Here is a 20,101-nt window from a genome sequence, read left to right as displayed (position 1 = left end):
TGGAACATAAAAGAAAGGCTTGCATTTGTTCCTTTCGTCCGGAAAATGATCTAACAAGCAATCCGATGCCTAACTCACTGGGTACCGGATGCTGACCATGAGCTCCTCTAAGGGGAGTTTTAATGTTTCCTATTTATCATTCAAAGACTCATATTTTAGAATGACTTCCTGATGAAGTACCTAGCGGGTCGGCAATGTCAACTAGCATCACCTCTAAATTGCTGGGTAGGGATTTTTTTCCTAGTTCTGGGGCATCTGAAAAAAATACCTGCCAGATGATCATGAAAAGGTATACTCCGGCCACTCTCTGAAATGAAGACTTGGGGTCAAACCATCGGACGTAGGTCCAGCTAGCAGGGGTGAACTGCAGCACAGCTCTTTTGATTTTCCCAGTGGTGGTGTGGATGTCCCTGTAAGAAGAGAACAGCTCCAGTGACAATCTGAAGAGATAAAACAGGGGATGAAAAAACCCCAAACCAAGGGGAAAAAAACACAACACGGGGCACTGACTGTTTACAACCAATGCTCAGAACAAAAAGATTCCTTTCCACTTGAACTGTCTCTCCGACAATGGCCTCTATTCACAGGTGAGGCTCTGGGGAATTTCAGGGACAACAGGCCCAGCGCAGGGCTCGGGTCACTGTGCAGCCAGAAGGGGCCTTAATTTGTGAACTGGTGACAAACGAAGCTCAGAGGCCCAGCGACAACCTTCTGGAACCGGGCCAGGAAGGAGGGTGCCAGCAGGAATCCGGTTCTCACCTACGGTTTGCCTCCCAAGTCAGGCCTTTTAGTAGAAAACATGCTCCATATTCTTTTTATTCTTTTTTTAAATATGTTTTTATTGATTTTAGAGAGAGGAAGGGAGAGAGAGAGAGGAACATCAATGAGAGAAACATCCACCCACTGCCTCCTGCTCGCCCCCTACTGGGGATGGAGCCAGCAACCCCGGCATGTGCCCTGACCGGGAATCCAACAGGCGACCTCTTGGTTCATGGATCGAAGCTGAACCACTGAGGCACGCTGGCCGGGCACAACCTGTATTCTTGAGGCCTCCCACACCACTACTTCACCCTGTTCGTCCTCAGATAAGCGAGCAGTGATTTTTAATCCTAGAATTGACTCCGTTTAAAATTTCACACTCCCAAGGCAGAAACCATCCACACATCACAAACGAGAACACTTAGGCTCAGAGAGAGAACTGGCTGACGCAGGCTCAGTCTGCTATGGAAATAAGTGAGGTTTTACACAAAATAAAAACAGCTGCAATTTTCACATCACTGCCGCTGCTCCTTTCCTCCTCGACGGCACGGTCCCTGCCACAGTCACGCTGAGGAGCAAGCTCAGAGAAGCAGGTGAAGAACGACAGGGGAGTGCACTGTCCTCCGGCGGCAGAGGACGCACTTGCCGTGTGAACTAGACAGCGACAGCTCCCTGAAGAGGTAGCAAGTGAGCCCGGTCGGGAAAGTGAAGGCCCCTGGCCCCCGGGAACACAGTCAAACCCAGGCAGACAGGAGTATGTCACCGGCTCAGGGTGTCGGGTGCCGAGGGTGGGGAGAAAGGGACCTCGCCTGTGAGTCCGTGGGCGTTCACTGTCCTGAAGACCACGAGAAGCTATCGCAGGGGAGCGACACTGGGAACGGGGCGTTCTTTAAAAAGTCACCCCAGCAGTGCTGTGCGGAGGCTTTGCGGGGCTAACTTGGAGAGAGGGGGCCAATAAATCCGGTGACGGGAGCCACGCAGGCGGAGGCGGAAAGGCGGAAAGGAGGGGGTGGTTTTGAGAAAATCATACATGACTCGGCACTTCCTGGACGAATGCCTGAAATTAGGTTTACGATCGCTGACGAGTTTCAGTGACCAACGTGTAACCTATCCCTGGCCGTCCAGGACCGTGCTGCAGAGCCGCAGGCGGCGGGGACGCAGGCGCCGGGAAGGCCGCGACGGCGGCCGGGGGCGGCTCACCTGAAGCTCGCCCAGTGGTAGGTCCTCATCTCCAGGAAGCGGCAGACGACCATGCCCAGCCAGATGCCACCGCCGTTGCAGAGCAGGATGTCCAGGACCACCTGGTCCCACCAGCACTCGGCGAAGTTGGGCAGGAGGTGCATGAAGAAGAGCTGAGGAGCGTAACAGACGGCGGTGACCAAACTGAAAACATGCCCCACAGAGAAAGGTACACTGCCTTTCGATAACACATGCTTTAGGAAAAGCTGCTGACACGTCAGTTTTTCCTAATGTATTGAACAAAAAAAAAAGCAGGGTCCGTAATCTGTTCTCCAAACAGCACTGATGCCAACAGCTCATCTGCCCTTGAAGAAACGATGGCCCCGCTTTACAAACACTGCTGGTGAGCTACACCGGCTAACGACAGCGTGAGGAGGGCCGGGAGGGGGGGCGGTGTCCATACCTCCAACAAAGCCCTGGGAAAACACTCAAAATTAGCAGCCTGATAACCCGAGCTGTGCGTTACGGAAACGGTCCACACGGACGTGGGTAAAACAGCGAGGAAGCTGCGCACGCAGAGTAAGGAGGAGAGGTCAGACCTTGACGACAGACGTAGGAAACTGAGGGCTCAGCGGGAAACCTCACGCCAACTGATCCGCAACGATGACGACCGTTTATTAAGCGCCTCCGATGAGCACGGGGGTGAGACAAAAGGGAGCCAGGGTTCTTATCTCCGGGGCAGGAGTCAGGTGTGAATCTAGGGCCGCACGTGAGGTGGGCTGTGGCAGGTGTCACCACGGGGACATAAATGGAACACGGTGGGGACAAGACAGAGCCATTCTGACGACGGCCACTGGAGCTGGTTTCTGCCAGGATATACTGAAGCGGGGTCATTAAGGACAGACGTGACCGGCTTCCAGAGATAGGTGAAGACGTTTCAGAAAGGGGAACAGTAATGTCAAGGGTGGAACAGAAGTCTAGGGCAGAAATTGTTCCGTTCAAAACAAGGGGCCTGTCGGCTGTGTCCAGGGCAGAACACGCCGCTGTGTGAAGGCCCATTTTAAAGTCTGACATTAGAGAGAAACTGCCTGGCCTTCTCTGAAAAGAGGTAACCCTTATAATTACAGAGTAATATAATTACAAAGTATAAGAACAGAATAAAATACTCTGAAGTAATGTAATGAAACTAGTTAGCCGGTAAACCGCCCACTTACTTCTAAGCAGATCTCATTACCCTTTATTTGTCTCACTTGGAATTTCAATTTCATTCTTTAGCTTGATTTCATACGTGCGTGTGTTGTTTTTTAAATTTTTTGTTGAGTGATTTTAGAGAGAAAGGGAGGGAGAGGGAGGGAGAAACATCGATTTGTTGTTCCACTTATTTATGCATTCTTTGGTTGCTTCTTGTATGTGCCCTGACCAGAGATCGGACCCATATTGGGACGATGCTCTAACCAGCTGAGCTACCTGGTCAGGCTCATGTGTTTCTCTTTAAGAGTTGTGACATATCAGGCCCAGAAAAGCAACAAAACCTGCCACCTGGACCAGCTGCACTAAATGATAACCCCCCACCCTGGTGCCAAATAATCAATCAGTGGAGACCACACCCTGAAGGGACACACCTGGAAAGCTGCTGAATATTATGAGATCTTCCCCTGGACCTCCCCTAAGATCTCCATGCTTAAAACCCTTGGGACAGAGGACCCAGCGCTCTCCCTCCGGGAGCAGCCCCTGCCTTTCCCTCTCTCTCCCCTCCTCCCTGCCCCCTCAGGTGCGTTACCATTACCTTCCTCGCTCCCAAGTCCCAAAGGCCCTTCCTTTGCCTCTAAACTTGTTTCCTAAGCCCATTTCTTCTAGAAATTACTTCTTCTGTCTCTGTAATTTTACCAAATAAATGTTCTCTTGCCAAAAAAAAAAGAAAAAGTTGTGCCATAGAGGCACAGTTTAAGTTAACAAGAAGCTATTTTTCCCTCACAAAGCTGTAAAACAGTCCTAGGGGTGGTTTCAATCAGTTTTGTACCAGAGGCTGGAGAGTGGATCCTGACTGAACCGACAGACCCGCTTCCCCTACCTATAAACTGCACTCGGCAGGGCCGGTACCGGCCTCGCCCCTTACCTCCGTCAGCTCCCAGGTGATGCTGATGGTCCAGCAGAGGCCGTAACTGCGGATCAGCAAGGCCTTCATGGCCCAGCCCCAGAAATGCCCAAAGGCAAAGATGTCGAAGTGGCTGATAATCCTCTCCCAGGTGATGACGTGACAGTTCACAGCATACTCCTGTTCAAAGTGAAGGGGGGTAATTAACGATACTCTAGAAATCAGCTGGCCTCCAGGGTTCTAATAATAAACAGGAACTGATGGGACCTTGGTAACTAATACATGGCCTGCCCAACAAAAACAAGTTTTAATAACTGGAGATTCCTGAGGAAACATGGATAAGCGTTAGAATTCATAAGCTAAATTGCTCTGCTCCGAATTGCAAACGCTAGGCTAAAATGAGAAGCAATTCACAAATGCTTATACATCTCAAAGAAACGGTGCCACACAGGCTACGGCACCTGACCACAGCAACTGTGTTAAGGCCAGTAACAAAACATAAATAAAATCCCAATAATAAAGAACAAACAGGATCACAATAGGTTTGGAAACTTAAAAACGCCTCTAAATATCATGAATTAAGGAGAAATCGTAATGGAAAATTAAAGTATATTCAGTAATAAATGACAATGAAAATACTATACATTAAAAATGATGGCCCTGGCTGGTGTGGCTCAGTTGGTTGAGCACCATCCCGTGCATTGAAAGGTTGCGGGTTCGATTCCCTGCCAGGGCACACGCCCAGGTTGCAGGTTTGGCCCGATTGGATTGGGGTGCGTACGGGAGGCAACCGATCGATGTTTCCCCTCTCACATCAAAGTTTCTCTTTCCCTCTCCCTTCCTCTCTCCAAAATCAATAAAAGCATATTAAAAAGTAAAAGAAAAAAAAATTGGAGGATTCAGTTAAGCAGAATTTAAGAGGGAGACAAAAAGCCTTAAATGTCCTATTAGAAGAGCTGAAGCATCGAACTTCAGAAATCAGAAAAAACAGAATAACCCCTCACTCTAAAATGTACCAAATTCGCATATTTTTAAATATTAAAAAACAATAAAGCTTTAAAAGATCTGGTTCTGGTATCTCTGTTTTTAACGTGTCCTGACATAATCCCCGCCAGCACTGCTTGCGCAGGTGAGGCACATCCTGCCCGTCTCCCGCTGGTCGGAGGGCTGGTCTCAGCAGCCCATCCTCTCCCTGGGGCCCAACACTTCACCTACAAGTCCTCTCCCCTGAACGGCCCCAAGGGTTTCCTTTCCTCCATCTCACCACCACTACCATTTCTCGCTTAGATGTCTGCAATCACTCTTCAAAATTATGAAATGTTTCGGACAGCCAAGAGCGCAGGTGATGCTCTAATACACCTGAGCACCCACCTGCAGCTTAAGACTAGAGATTCTTAACAGGCCTCCCTGTGCTCACTTTTGCTTCCCGTTACCGATTCTCAACATGATTCTACAGATGATGAATCCAGTCATTCTGGGTGTGGGTGTGTTTGTGGGGTGGCATCCTTCCCGTGTGGAAGGATCCCCACGGCGGCTGCACACTCCCAGCCTCCTGCCCCACCCTCTCTCTCGCTCCTAAGGTTGGTGACCTTGGGAGAGGAAAGAACACGTGAACTCCGATGTCTCTGGGAATTATTTGCCTGCAGATGGTGCAGAGGGTTCCCGTCTGGCCCTCCTCTTGGGAAGCTGTGGCTGTCCGGTGGGACGGGAGGAGCAGCCTGGCTGTATGATCAAGGCCATGTGGCCAGGTCTAAAGCCGTCTGCTCCGCTCTTTCACAGGAAGAAATCAGCTGGTACTCTGAACTCTTTTTTTTTTTCTGTTTCCAAACTTGACTGGAAATGGGGGTGTTATTAATTGACCCCCTAAAGCACCAATACAGGTCATGTAACTGCTCTATTTATAAACCTTCCATGGCCTTTTATTACATTCAGAGTAGCATCTAAACTCCTCAGTAGCATCCATGAGTTTGGATGCTCCCCAGTCTCAGGAACCTTCGATGAAGCCCCTCCCTGCTGTTTTTTGTTCATTAGATGGGGTCTGTCTCTGGCCTCAGCGCTGCTCTCCTTGTTGGAGCATCATCAGCCTTTTCTTTAGTCTGTACCAGACGTCAGGCACTTAAGGGACAGGGTGGAAAGCAATTGCATTACAGTCCTTACAGCCAAAGTACAGAGAAGTTTTAGCCAAGGAAAGAATTTTTTGTGATTTAATAGAACTAATGAATGCAATGGCCTAAATCACTAGAGCTGGCCCTTCATGGCCGGCAGGTGGGAAGGATCCTGGCACCGGGGCTGACGGCTGAGGGAGCAGCCACAGCTGCCATCACTGAGGAGCAGGCGTGCTCCAGGCACCACGCTAGGCCCCATGGATAGCATTACCTCTTTAGTTCAAAATAAACTCCCCACTCAGAGGACGTTACCCAGCGGCCTGCCGCTAACAAGTGATGGAGGCAGAATGCACCCCAAGCTGTCCCATGGTCATGTTCACTCTCCCTGCTGTCCACCCCCTTTGCTCTGAGAGGATTTCATCTCCCTGTCTCACTCCTGGAAACCACGCACCTCACCAACCTGCCCAGAGACCTGGGGTCTAGATCTCCGCACAACAGGAGACACGGAGCAGGAACGACCCTGGGGTCTAGGTCTCCACACACACAGACCCGGAGCAGGAATAACGCTGGGGTCTAGGTCTCCACACACACAGACCCGGAGCAGGAATAACGCTGGGGTCTAGGTCTCCACACACACAGACACGGAGCAGGAATAACGCTGGGGTCTAGGTCTCCACACACACAGACACGGAGCAGGAATAACGCTGGGGTCTAGGTCTCCACACACACAGACCCGGAGCAGGAACGACCCTGGGGTCTAGGTCTCCACACACACAGACCCGGAGCAGGAATAACGCTGGGGTCTAGGTCTCCACACACACAGACACGGAGCAGGAATAACGCTGGGGTCTAGGTCTCCACACACACAGACCCGGAGCAGGAACGACCCTGGGGTCTAGGTCTCCACACACACAGACCCGGAGCAGGAATAACGCTGGGATCTAGGTCTCCACACACACAGACACGGAGCAGGAACGACCCTGGGGTCTAGGTCTCCACACACACAGACATGGGGCAGGAACGGTTTAGAATGTGCCCCCAACTCCTCCGACGCCAGGGCTCCCTAGTCTCTGAGAACACCGACGGGCACATACCATGACGTCGGCCTCCCTGGTGGCGTAGCGGAGGTTGGGGTCCAGCCAGTACATCAGGGACTTCACCTGCTCGAAGTTCAGGAACAGCAGGAAGACCAGGAAGAGGAAGTAGAGCACGCTGAGCCCTGAGGGGAAAAGGCAGAGCCACCTGAGGACAGGCCGGGCCCAGCACAACGCACGCCACGCGAGTCACTTACGGCCAAGGCGGACCCCGACTCCGTGACTCGCCCCATCCCAGGGCCCAGGGAGCACATCTGTAGGCACCTTTTTGGGTTTGCATTTATGCACCAGCTATTTTTACATAAATTTTCAACTCAAATGAAGCCCCCCACTGTACCTTTTTATTATAATCCTTTCAAAATAATTACTTCAAGACAGAAAGAAAGCACCTGGGGAGCAGGGGTTCTCAAACTGCAGTTCATGGAAGGGTTTCAAGGTCCATGAAGAATATGTAGAGCTGTGTGCGTTTGTGTGTGTGTGTGTGTGTGAGTATGCATGTGCGTGTGTGACTGTACATGTGAGCAAGGGTGCGTGTGTATGTGACTGTGTATGTGTGAGCAAGCATGCATGTGTGTGTGACTGTGTGTGTGAGCAAGAGTGTATGCATGTGTGTGACTGTGTGAGCAAGCATGCATGTTAGGAGCAGACAGAACCCTGCAGGAACCCTAACCTGGACCACTCGCTGGTCCCCAGGCATGCTATCCTCCCAGCATAAGGGGGCCGGTGGGGTGAAATGGTTCCCATGTGTGAGGATGTTGATCAGCACCAGTACTTCATTTTGTGGCAAAGATTTTAATAAAAATTTTTTATTAGGAAAACCAAGAAATAAAAAGCTATAAAGTTTTTCTGTAGAGTGGTAAGTAAAACTGCTATGATAATATACAGGAAAAAATTTTTTAAGTAGAATATATTTTAAAATCTAATGTGTAACTCACCAAAAACCATTCTCCATAAGGCTGGATGTGGCCGAGTAAATGGACCTGTGGAGGTAACATTACAAGGTTAGAACCAACTGATTTCAGAGACAAGACTAAAGACAGTGCTGGGGATCTCCAGAGATAAATAGTAGAAAGCTCTTTACTTAAAAATTGTTTGACGGATACTTTGAGGTCAAAGTCTAGGTTGAAATGTTTTATCCACATTGTAACAACAGTAGCCACACTCATAACAGGCACAAGTTTTTGTTTTTTGTTGTTTTTTCAGAACTCAGACCATCATTTCCCAGGGAAACAATGTTGTAACAGTAAGTAGGCTACCAGGCTAGCCTTTAGTGTATGGAATACATATTGTACCTTAACAAGTGAAATCCCCCTGCCACCCAGGAGCTCCAGGGGAAAGAGGTCTGGATACTGTGCTTGTGTGTGCGTGTGTGTGCATGCGTGTGTGTGTGCGTGTGTGCATGCGTGTGTGTGGGGGGGGTGCACTGACTTATTCTGAAAAAGAAAGAGAAGAGAGAGAAATATAGCGCTTTGAAAGTAAGCGAGATGGGGAGTGAGACTGAGAAAACTCTGCGCATTGCAACATGCCGGCTTTTAAGATTGTTACCCGTGGTAACAATTCCATACACGGATGCAGGCTGCAAACAACGAAATCAAAGGTTCCACAAGATGAAACTTACTCTGAGCGACACACCAATACTTTCGCTTCTATTTTACTTCACTTTAAAAAAAGGTGGAAGCAAGCAAGCTGGACCTTGATTCACCACAGTGATCTACGACCAACTGAAGGTCACGACTCGCAAAGGCCGAGCACTGTTCTGAGGGCACCTAACCTACCCGGAGCCGCCCACACCCTGGAACAGCCTTCCTACGCTTGGAGGGCTTCTGGTGTCACGCCCCACGTCTCCCGGGAGATGCCAGAGCTTGCTGCCCAGTTTTCTTTATAACTAGGGCTTGGTTTTTCAGTCGCACCCACGCCAGACTTGCCTCCGGGGCTGGCGATGGTGAATATGCACAGCCCTCCTCTCCTCTGGCGCCGGCCGGCCGGACCCGCGGTGGGCCGGTGGCAGCGGAGGCCCTAGAGGTCACTGCGAAGGGGCAGTGGGCCAGGCTACTGCTCATGCTCCCTGGGGTTTCCTCACCAGACCGGTCCTGAGGGACATGCCAGTTTCTAGAAGCTTTCCTGGGAGCGTGTTTCCCGGCCTTCTACAATTCCTCCTCAAGCCAGCCAATATCCTGTCAACAGGCTTTTAAATCAGCAGAGTCAGCTTCTGTTGCTTGCGACCGGGAATCCCGTCTGCAGCAAATGTTACGCTAATTTTATTCTGGAGCTCATTCTAAAATCTGTCCCTTCTTCCTCAGGCTACATGAAAACATACAGGGGCTGCTGCTTTTGATGAATCAAGTTCGCATTAGGAAAATTAGTTACAAGTGATCCCCCACCATCCAGTTCTATCCAGTTCCTGAGTGGAGATGGTGAGAATTCAGAAAGTTAGTTTGCTTTGTGAGAGACTCTGCTTTACCCAAATTAATCTGGTGCCTGAACTTTGGGTGGCAGGTGGTAAGAGCTAGAGAGTGAGAAATTTATTTAAAGTCTGTCCAAATCTGTTCAACTTCTGAGTTCTGACAGTGAGGGCCGGGACACCGAGGAATATCTGTATTATTTTTAATCACCTGCTCCTTTCTCAGAAAAGCACAGTGAAGCAGAGAAACCAGAATGCCCTTTAGATAACGTGCTTAACTTTCTTCAGACCTAACAGGGGACCCCAACTTTCTCTACACTTTCCTCCTACAAGGTCCAACTCTAAACTTTATTTGGCTTGCAACAGAATTCCATGCCCAATCAACACTTAAAATCCTATGCTCAAGAGCAATGGTAATATTAATTTGTAATAGTCAGCAGTACTTTCCTGTGCACTGTGTGTCAGGCTGAAGGCTGACCCCCCCCTTTTTCTCTTAGTTCTGACAGCTGGGTGATGAGGGTGGTACCATCATCCCATTGCACAGATAAGGACACTGAGCCCCAAGGAACTTGCCCAGGCTCACACAGCTCTCGGGACTCCCCTCTGGTCTGAGAGCACGTATGCATTTCTCCAGCAACTCTGTCAGGCCTGGGCCAGCTCAGGAGGAGAGGCTGAGGAGGGGCGGAGGGGCTGAGCCAGGACTGTCTCGGGGCCGGGAGGGCAGGGCGGGAGCGGGAGCTAGTGGGTGGTGCTGAGGTCCTGCAACGTGGGATTGATGAGCAAGGCCGGGAAAGACCGCAAGGACGGGAAATGCCCGGCAGCTGACGGGAGCTCCCTCGCACCGACCAGCAGGGAGGCCTCCCAGGTCCTCGCCCACCGGTGATTACTTTAAGCCTTCGGGAAGCAGACGCAGCCCCCGCTTATCTGAGCCTAAGCAGTGCGTTCAGAGTAAACGAGAGGACAGACAGGGTGCTTGAGAACTGGAGCGGAGGGGCCTCGCAGCTCTCCTTAACCTACATACACCTGCTCCAGCCCAGGGGTACTTCCCTCTGTTACTCTGTGCTTCCCTGGGACGGGCACACGCTGTTCCAGGACCTGGAAAGAGAACGTTCATTTTATTGCAGTGCCGTTTGGTTTTCTTAAGCCTTGACTTAACCCTAACTGAACGCTTTCCTCTTTTTTCTAGATTTCCCACTTATATATCACAACATCACATCACAGTGTTTCTCAGTAAAGACGTTTTAAGAATGACCTTTCAGCTCTGCACACTGAAACGCACTGGACCTGCAACAGGCTTAGGAACCCTGGCGCCTGGGTTTCAGAAGAGGTCGAGTGCCAAGCCGCTCTGCCCCGAACCGGGTGGGTGGGAACCGCCTGTCTTACCTACAACGGGTGAGATGAAGCCCTGGAGAATGCAAGGTGACCTTTCAGAAGCGAATTCAAATCTGCCCACTTCTCGTAACATTACTTACTAAGAGAACCACCTTCACCATCAGACAGGAATGTTACTAAAATATTATCTTACTTTTTTAAAATCTGAGAATGAGGCTGGTATTTTTCTAGATCACCCACACTTGGCTACTCCACTCGAGTCGCCTTTTTTAAGCCACACCTTCCACAGCACAGTCCGCCTCGGATTATCAGTATCACCCACAGCCTCCTCTGAACATCTGCTTTACCTCAAGGCCTTCTCCACAGATCTCACCTCCCAACAAACTATTTACAAGGTTCTAGCAAAGGGAGGATTCCTTCGCTTCCTCTGAAGTGGCCCCTCTCAGGGATGCTCCTTCCTGCTTTACCCCCAACCTGCTCCACGCTGCCTGGAAGGGCCTGGATCTCCAGGCGTGAGAGAGACACATCGACTGGCCGCCTCCCGCACACGCTCCAACTGGGGCTGGAGATCGAGCCTGCAACCGAGGTGCGTGCTCTTGTCCAGGAATCGAACCTCTGACTCTTGGGTCCACAGGCCGACGCTCTAACCACTGAGCCAAACTGGCCAGGGTTAGAGTACAGAATTTTAATCAGATACTAAGAGCAAGTTTAATTTCAAAAGACAAAGAAAAAATGTTCTCATCATGAGACTAGGAGTATTTAAAAACTACCTCAGAAATTAGAAATAAGGTCACTGCTTGACTTGCCAGCAACAGTTATACCTGCAACTAAGTTTAAGGGACTGAACCTTTGGGAGGTATAATTCTTTAAACAAAAACTAGAAGTTCCATTTGTATCCCCAGGCCCCCTTAGTCTGCTTCTTCCCTTATTATTTTTTTTTCAGCTTTATTGAGGTATAATTAACAAAACTGTAAGGTATTAGAGTATTATTAAAGTTTAAATATCTTTTAATTGAGTGTTGACCCAGGATCCAAGAGGTCACCAGGTTCGATCCCCCCTCAGGCACATGCCTGGGTCTGGGGCTCAGTTCCAGCAGGGGGTGTGCAGGAGGCGGACGGGTGTTTCTCTTGCATCCATGTTTCTGTCTAGCATTCTCCCTTCCCCTCTCTCTAAAATCAATAAAAACATATTTTTAAAAAAAAAGTTTAAATGTCTCTTTAAAAAAAAACCACAAGAAAAGTAAATAAAATTATTTCTATGCAAATTTTAAACCTAAGAAACAAAGTTTTTTAACAAGAACAAGTAGTGGGGCCGGAGACAGAGATGAGGCGGCGAGAACGTTTTTTTTAATTAGAAGACAGTGAACCTCTGGGTCACCTTCAGACCTCAGAGATGTAATCAGACCATGCTGAGCTCAGAGACCTCAAATGAGCCTGAAGGACAAACAGATGATAAAATCAGGAAAATCAAGAAATACTACTACTTCCCTCTACTCAAAACACCTTAGAGAAGCGCTGAATGGTGTCTCTCCTGCAGCTAAGCCAAGGGAAAGAGAGGGCTAATACTGTGAATTATTTTGCTGACAGATTCATGACTTGATTCAACACAGATTCACTGACAGGCCGCTGTGGGCCAGGCACTGGGGTACAGCGCAGACTTGGGGGCCTTGCGTGGGGGGTGGAAGAGGGAGGGCCAGTTCAAGGAAGCCTTCGGGAGCCAGAAAAGCACACAAGACGGTTGGGTATCCGTTGAAAGAAATCTCAAAGCCAACTGGAGACTGGAATAGCTTTCTGAATTTCACGGCAGCGATACAGTAAAATGGTTATAATTACACTCCAATTATAAAATTACCCTTACATTCGAGTGCCAGTTGCTGTAATGAGATGATGCAGGTAGCATTTAAAACAAACAAACAAACAAAACGTAAGGGAAGTAAGGGAACCGAAAGAGATGGAGAGAAGACGGCAGGAGAGGAGTGTGACATGCTTTCCAGACCCTTCCTCCCCTCGTCTCTCCTCAGGGTCTCTCCCTCCGTGTCTGTTTACAGGGCTGAGCTCAAAATGGAACCTGGCCACCTAGGCCTGTTAAAATTGTCAAAGGAAATTTTAAAAAATATGTCTTTATTGATTTCAGAGAGAGGAAGGGAGAGGGAGAGAGAGAGAAACATCAATGATGAGTCGCTGATGAGCTGCCTCCTGCACGCCCCTTGCTGGGGATCGAGCCTAAACCTGGGCATGAGCCCTGACCTCCAGGTTCATGGGCCGACACTCAACCACTGAGCCACACTGGCTGGGCAACATTTTTCTTATTCCTTAAGCCATTTTGAAATGGTTTCCTATTACCTGTTGTGGCCAAAAGCATCCTGTTATAAAACCCTATGGAGAAAGTCAAGGGCTTTCTTTGTTATTTAGACTCCATACAAAAAAAAAATCACAGGGCCCCCTTCCTGTAGGAGTTGACCGATAGCACCACACAATAGCATATATGAACTCACACGGGCATATTTGGGCCTATACTCACGCACGCAGAGCAGCCTTCACTAGGTCAAGGACACATGCACCCGAAGTTGCCAAAACAGAACCATTCTGTGAATGCCATCCACTGCGGGCACTGCCCAAAGTGTCTTTCACGGAGAAGACAAATGCTGGGCTCTGTTTCTCCGATTCATTTCATTACTTAATTTGAGAATATGTGCCAAGGGTGGGGAGAATCAAAATAAGGTGACAACACTGGAGCAAGAGGGGCGTAAACACTCCCCTCGGAGAAGCAGCCCTCCAGCTCTGTGGCTCCTGGACAGGCCTGGAGTCTGAATGGTGACTCAGGCAGGGGACAGCCACACAGCTCAGGAGCACCCTTCCCAGGGGCCCAGCTAATTGCCGTTTCACCTCTATGGCACCTCCCAACGCCCCCCCCAAACTTCAACATATTCAACAGCATGCTTTAGTGTGAAAAACGTACAGTTTTACTGTGTAAATAAATGGACCTTTAGAAAACAAGATGGACAGTGTGTCTGCTATGCACACAGGGCTTCCGGAGAAACCCTCAGTGCTCCCCTCCCTAGCACCTCACCCTCCTCGTGAGGAACAGCGCACTGCCCCGTCCCCTTCCAAGGCCATCTGAGGCCTTGCCTGGGGCGCGCTCTGCCCACAGGCGGCGGTGTGTGTGAGCCAGCGCACAGGTGGGGCGGGGGGGACGAGAGCAGGGAGGCTCGGCAATGCTCAGCTGTCCACGTGTTCCCCGCAGGACTCAGTCCTGGCTGCGCTGGTGGGATTACTATGCTACCAGCAAAATAACCTAAGAGTGGTGCATAAGATAAGCAAAGATGCAGAAGAAAATCCCACTGCCACCATCTTAAAAAGCCTGAAGGCTTCGCCAGGATACTGTGATTTACAATATATATTTGGAACAGGATCTTTGTCCCCGTGTTTGACACAGAGCTCCTAAAACCCTTGGAATTTCCTAAGTGATGAGAGCAATAAAGTGTCTCTTGTTATTGTTATTTGAATGAGGTGACTTTTGGAAACCTAAGGGTGGGGGCTGGTTGCCAGTGGAGCCAACCGTGTGATGAGAGGGATGGAACTTGCAGTCCCACTCTTCCACCTGGTCCAGGGCAGAGGACTGGAGATTGACTTTGGTCACCAATGGCCAGTGATTTAATCAACCCTGCCTATGTGACAGAGTCTCCAGGAAACCTCACAAGGATGGGGTTTGGAGAGCTCCTGGGTTGGTGAACCCATGTAACTGCGAGGACGGCGGTGCTCCCAGGGGGGGCAGGGAAACCCCTTGCCCTTCCCACAGACTCCGACCACGTACTTGTGTGCCTTCCTCTGGCTGCTCATGCACAGCCTCTGTAGTAACCTGATGGGTTCATTTAGCGAGTGAACTGGTTTCTGAGACCTGTGAGCCTCTCTAGCAAACTGACGGAACCCAAGGAGGAGGCTATAGGGACCTCTGATTTATAGCCGTTCAGTACAGGTAACAATCTTGACTTGCAATTGGCCTCTGATGTGGGGTCTGAGTCCTTAAGCTTTCAGAATTGAGTCGAACTGTAGGGCACCCAGCTTGGTGGTAGAGGAACACTGCCACCCAATTACATACACACTGGAACTGGTGCTAGAATCCTATTTCTGTTAGGGGGAGAAATACTAACCATGCTCTGTTAACCATGATTGTTCTGTTCTGATTAAAGAAAGCACATTCTGAGCTGGTTGGGAGTTGTCTGCCCCAGGACATGGGAGCTAACCTCAGAATGCGGTCCATTCTCCTGATTGGAGAACTATGTATTATCGAGGAAAGACTAATAACCTCATTGCCGAATCAAAGGAGACCCGGAGGCGCCTCACCCTTTGCAGACTACCCCCCAGCCCACACTACCTGTAACCTGTCCTTCTACCCAATATAAGCAGCTGGATTTGGGGGGAGGGGGGGGCATAGAGCAGATTTTTTTGTGGATGACCTGCTGCTCTCCCACAGTGTCTGCATTATTGGAATAAATGCTCATATATGGCTCATGTATGATTCAACCCTGTCTTGGCTTAATGGGCTCAAGTAGTGACAGGCAGCCCAGGCCCATTCATTGTCTCGTTTCATTACCACCGTACATTTCCAGGTAGCAACTGATCACATTCACAATAAGCCTCTTACGTTCCACTGAATAAACAGAATAGAGAAGAAACACACCTTAGATATTTAAAACCTGAATGGGTCTTATGGAGCATAACTCATAAGAGAGACTGGAACAATTTCAAAACACCGTAACTGTCAAAGAGCAGGAAATAAAGTGAGCATTTAGAAATGGTCACGGAGAACAGTAATATTCTAGGAAGAAGGTACTGGAGGGGAGAAAGAAGAATTAAAGCACTTTGTAAGGGACAATTCAAGGGAGGGGGTGAGTCTTAGGGATGGCAGAATACCAAACTAGTTTTTTAACAAAGTTTTTGCCTCATCCTATAATCATGAGGGGGGGTAAAATTCACAGTAATATTGTCCTTCTTACCTGCCAAAGAAGTCATATCCCAAACATATAATCAGCAAAGTGTGATAAAAGACCACTATGACAGCAAGTTATTAATCAATACTCATTACAGCACTGACCCCACCCCGGTGAAACGGAGTAGCCGAATAACTGCACGTTTATGACTCGGCCGATGACAAAAATAGCAGTAAGAGCAGCAGCTGCCATTCACTGAGCTTGCAATCTGTCAGTCCCCACGCAGGGACCTGCCCCGTATTAGCGGGTGAGCCCTTCCAGCAGGAGTAACCGCAGCGACCCGACCGAGGCCGGAGCCGGGGGCAGGGCGGGCAGCCTGCCTCCAGGGCCTGGGCCTCAGCCTCCGCCTGCTGCTCCCATTATTGTTTTATCCCATTAGTGTTTCAGCTTCACCTTCCAGATGGCCTGCAGCTCAGAAACCCCGAAGGGGCACCACGCACGCGAGACGCGGGAGCGCCGCCACTTACCGTTGGGGAAGGCCAGCACGCTGATGATGAGGAAGAAGAAGACGACAGAGAGGATGCCCCTCCAGATGTTGTCCTCCGGGACAGAGTCATCCCTGAAAGCAGGAGAACAGAGGGTCATTCTCAGGTCCAGGCCCAGGCGGAGTCGGGGTCATGATGTGACCACCGGGCGCTGTGGACTTGACTTTGCGGAGCAAGGTCATCCGTACGCTGCTCCCTACTCGGTGTCATTCCCGAACACGACACGACCCCCTAACGACGTCCAGCTCTTGTGAGAGAGGCGACTGGCAACCTCACACACCAACCCGCTTTCTGCTCAGGCAAACACTGGAGAATCCCTCTAAAAAAACCCCAAAAAGCCTAGGGTGTCAAAAGGCAAGGTGGAGAAATGCCTCTTGGTTTCAAGAATAGCTGAAGAGGACCTTCGTGATATGGACGGTGGCAAGGAATCTTCAGGAATCAAAAAGGAAGCGTGAGATGGTGAGAAAGGGCAGGAGGCGACGAAATGACACGATCAGTCCGTTTAAGTGGGCCACGGGCTCTCTAGGGCTGAATGAAAAAGGGGGGAGGGTGTGGAATAAAAAGAAGGCACCAGTAAAAAAAAATGTTAAAAGAGAAAACAAAACACAAGATTTAAAATCAGACCAGAAGACAAGGGACATTAAGGAAAGCGATTCGCTTCCTCGGGGTCACGCCTGGTCAGCCCCCATCCTCTGCAACTCCAGGAGCTGACACGACCCCCCTGTTGGTTTCTACGTTGTCTGTCTTCCCTGTAGAAGGTCAGCTCCTGAAGGCAGGGAATTATTCACTTGTTGTATCCTCAGAGCCTGGTACATAGAAGGCCTAATTATTGATTAGGGAGAAAATTTATTGTGTAAAACAAAGTAAAAATTCCCAAATGAACATGTTCTTAACATTGATGATGGAGAATTAGTTCTTGACACTTTACGTTAAAAAAAAAAAAGTCTAGTAACATACTTGGGGCTCAAGAGAAGCAAACAAAGGGAAAGGAAAAGAGAAATATTAAGATTTTCTGAATTATTGATAACTACTGAGAAGCCTGGGAAAGGGAAGCTCGGCGTTCCAGCTTAAAAGTACGCAGGATGAGTAGACAGAAAATCAGAGAGAAAAGGGTGGAAGGAAATATTTTAGAGACAAGGAGACAGCAATACATTTAAAAATAGCTACAAGAAGTTGCGTTTATATGGGGAAGGACTGCAGTAAAAATCTTTCAAAAGAAATATTAAATTAAAATTAAACATTACTAAAAGGTGAAAAAAGTAAAAAATATCTTAGAAGAAAACCAAGTGAGCATAAAAAAAAATTGAGAACGTCAGAGTGCACGCAGAGGCACGGAATGAAACAATGGTCAGTCACCCAATTAAAGACCAGGTCCCAGGATGCTGTTTCACAGACGGAAGTTAACTTAGATGCCAGCTTCTGTTTAGACTAAGTTTCTGCACTCCTCGGAGTCATTCCCACACTTATGACATAAGGTACTAAAATAAGGGGTCACACAGGTCCATGAATATCTCTTAGGTCTTCCCATGGCCAAACAGCACTAACACGGAGGCTGGGCAAACAAGGCTTGACTGTTAATTTCGATTCATACAGATCTGATTACAAAACCAAACTACAGAATCAGACAGACTTCTGTCCGCAGAGAATGCAATCCGATGTTAATGGGCACTCAAACGACTCAGCATCTGCCCAGAAGTTACAGGCACAGCCCTAAGAATGCCAGCCTGATAAGAATGCCAGCCAGGAGACTGCGAGGGCACTTGTGAGGCCCTTTGGCTTGGGCAGGGAAGCAAAATCCAATTTCCAGGGACACCAGCTTTTACTGAAGGGAGTGGGGGGACCCAGCCTCCTCTCTCAGACCAACATCCCGCTACTGATACTGGTATTGATGAATAATAAAAGCTCGTCTTGATCAGGTATCTACTGTGTGCCAGGCGCTGAATGGCAGTTCATAAACATTATCTCCAACTGTCACAACCCATTTGCAAAATGGGGCATTAACCGGAATTTTCTACAGTTAATCATGAAAAGTTGCCTCACCCAGAATGCCAGCTTCGTATGCTAGCTCTTAACCTTCATATTTCCCTAAAAGGGAGAAATCACCACAACCTGCTTTTTACTGATGGGGCCTGGCTCCAAAGGTCAAGTTTTCTCCCCTGTCTTCAACACTCATAAGCCTGTGTGACCTTGGGCAGGTGACCCAACCTCTCTGTGCCCTGGTTTCCTTCCCAGTACATCAAGGGTAATAATAGTTCCACTTCACAGGGCTATCGTAAGGATAAAATAACACGTGCATGGTACTTGGGTCAGAGTCTGGCACAGAGGAAATGCCTGGAAGCCCTTCCTTTCCGTCTGCCCTTCCCTCCTGCAGCAAATGCCTATCATCGGGGTAGCTACTACTCTGGGGGCTGAGAAGACAAAAGTGAACAGACAGGGTCCTTACTCTTGAGAGAAACACAATCAAAAGGGACAAGGGGACATAACACTAAATTATTAGCTTAGCCTGCTTTAACCCAAGAGAAAAAGTTTCTTGTTTTTCTGTTTTTTATTTGCTGGAACTGTCTCTAATGAACCTGACCCCCATGACTGGCCATTTTCGGGGCTGTTCCCATCTCGTACAGGCTTTTCGAGGGGTCTATCAGGTTCCCACTTCATGGGAGCTCAGAGCTTTCTGAGCTGCCTGATCCCCATCTCAATTTCTCCTGGCCTCGGGATTCTTACTCAACTGAGACATTCTGCTTTACTGCAAAGCAACACCAAAGGACTCCGGATTTCAGGTGTGAGCTGGGACAGCTCCCTGGCCTCCCAGTTCCTGGGTCTGCTCCTGAGAATGACCATCTTGGTCTCCGCCAGTCTCTGCTGCTCTGAACTTTGCAAAGAACTTTCCCAACTGGCAACTGATTAAATTGCTCTGCAGTCCGGGGGTGGGAGGGAGATTATCTTTACTTGAAGACTGAGGAAAAGAGAGCTCTTGCTTTATCTTGCTCAGTTACACACTGAGACACAGAGACGGGGTGGAAGTAGGAGCCAGGCTTCCGGAATGCTGGCTCTAGGTCAAGACTGCTACATTGACCGATATGATACAGACACGCCCAGGAAGCAACCTCCTTTCCTCTCTCTGCTAAATTTAGGAGGTGCTACAGAAGCATGCTGGGTAGCCCTGACCACATATGGTGAAAATGCAAATGGACAGGTTACAATAAAACTGTAACTTAAGCTCCAGAGGGCAAGGGCCCTATCTTACACCTGCCAGGTACCTCTGTTGTCCTGCACAATGCTTGGCACAGCAGGCATTCTCAATATAGTGGGGCACCAGGAAGAGCAAGACGCTATGGCTGAGTGGGCTCAGGAACTCAGGTACTGTGAGGATGAGTCATAGCCTGAGTCCACAAGGTCCACGGATAGTGACTTTCCTGTCCCAGTGGCCAGTGACCAAGCAAGTATTCAAACACTTCAACTCCTGTCCAATCACTGTTTCACCCAGTACAGGGAGCTGCCCAGGGAAGGAAGACTGTCCTAAAAGCAGGAAATCTGTAAGAAAAGCCCTGAGTTAAAAAAAAAAAAAAAAAAAGTTTGCACTCAGAAAAAGTTTTGGACTCAGATTCTGTGTCAGTTTGATTTCTGACTATAGGCAGCAGGTGAGACTTCAGGAAACCACAGC

General features: G+C 49.1%; 1 protein-coding gene across 3 annotated transcripts in view; it reads right to left on the bottom strand.

Moving 5' to 3' along the window:
• PTDSS1 (phosphatidylserine synthase 1) overlaps nucleotides 1-20,101 on the bottom strand; it is a 34,727-nt gene that overhangs the window by 9,451 nt on the left and 5,175 nt on the right. For 2 of the 3 annotated variants that reach the window (XM_081116969.1, XM_081116968.1), the window contains exons 2-7: nucleotides 16,423-16,514; nucleotides 8,168-8,212; nucleotides 7,233-7,357; nucleotides 4,055-4,213; nucleotides 1,960-2,111; nucleotides 269-410 (exon numbers count right to left, since the gene is read on the bottom strand). In XM_081116969.1, the coding sequence (XP_080973095.1) occupies nucleotides 269-410; nucleotides 1,960-2,111; nucleotides 4,055-4,213; nucleotides 7,233-7,357; nucleotides 8,168-8,212; nucleotides 16,423-16,514 (715 nt within the window). Of the gene's footprint in view, nucleotides 1-268; nucleotides 411-1,959; nucleotides 2,112-4,054; nucleotides 4,214-7,232; nucleotides 7,358-8,167; nucleotides 8,213-10,650; nucleotides 10,729-16,422; nucleotides 16,515-20,101 lie in introns of all 3 variants that reach the window. The other variant, XM_081116970.1, reaches the window with a different exon arrangement.

Source organism: Miniopterus schreibersii (assembly GCF_964146895.1).
Source record: "Miniopterus schreibersii genome assembly, chromosome: 17".
In the NCBI taxonomy this organism is placed as follows: domain Eukaryota; kingdom Metazoa; phylum Chordata; class Mammalia; order Chiroptera; family Miniopteridae; genus Miniopterus; species Miniopterus schreibersii.
Note: the sequence above shows the minus strand (reverse complement) of the source record. Positions and strands in the feature narration are given on the sequence as shown.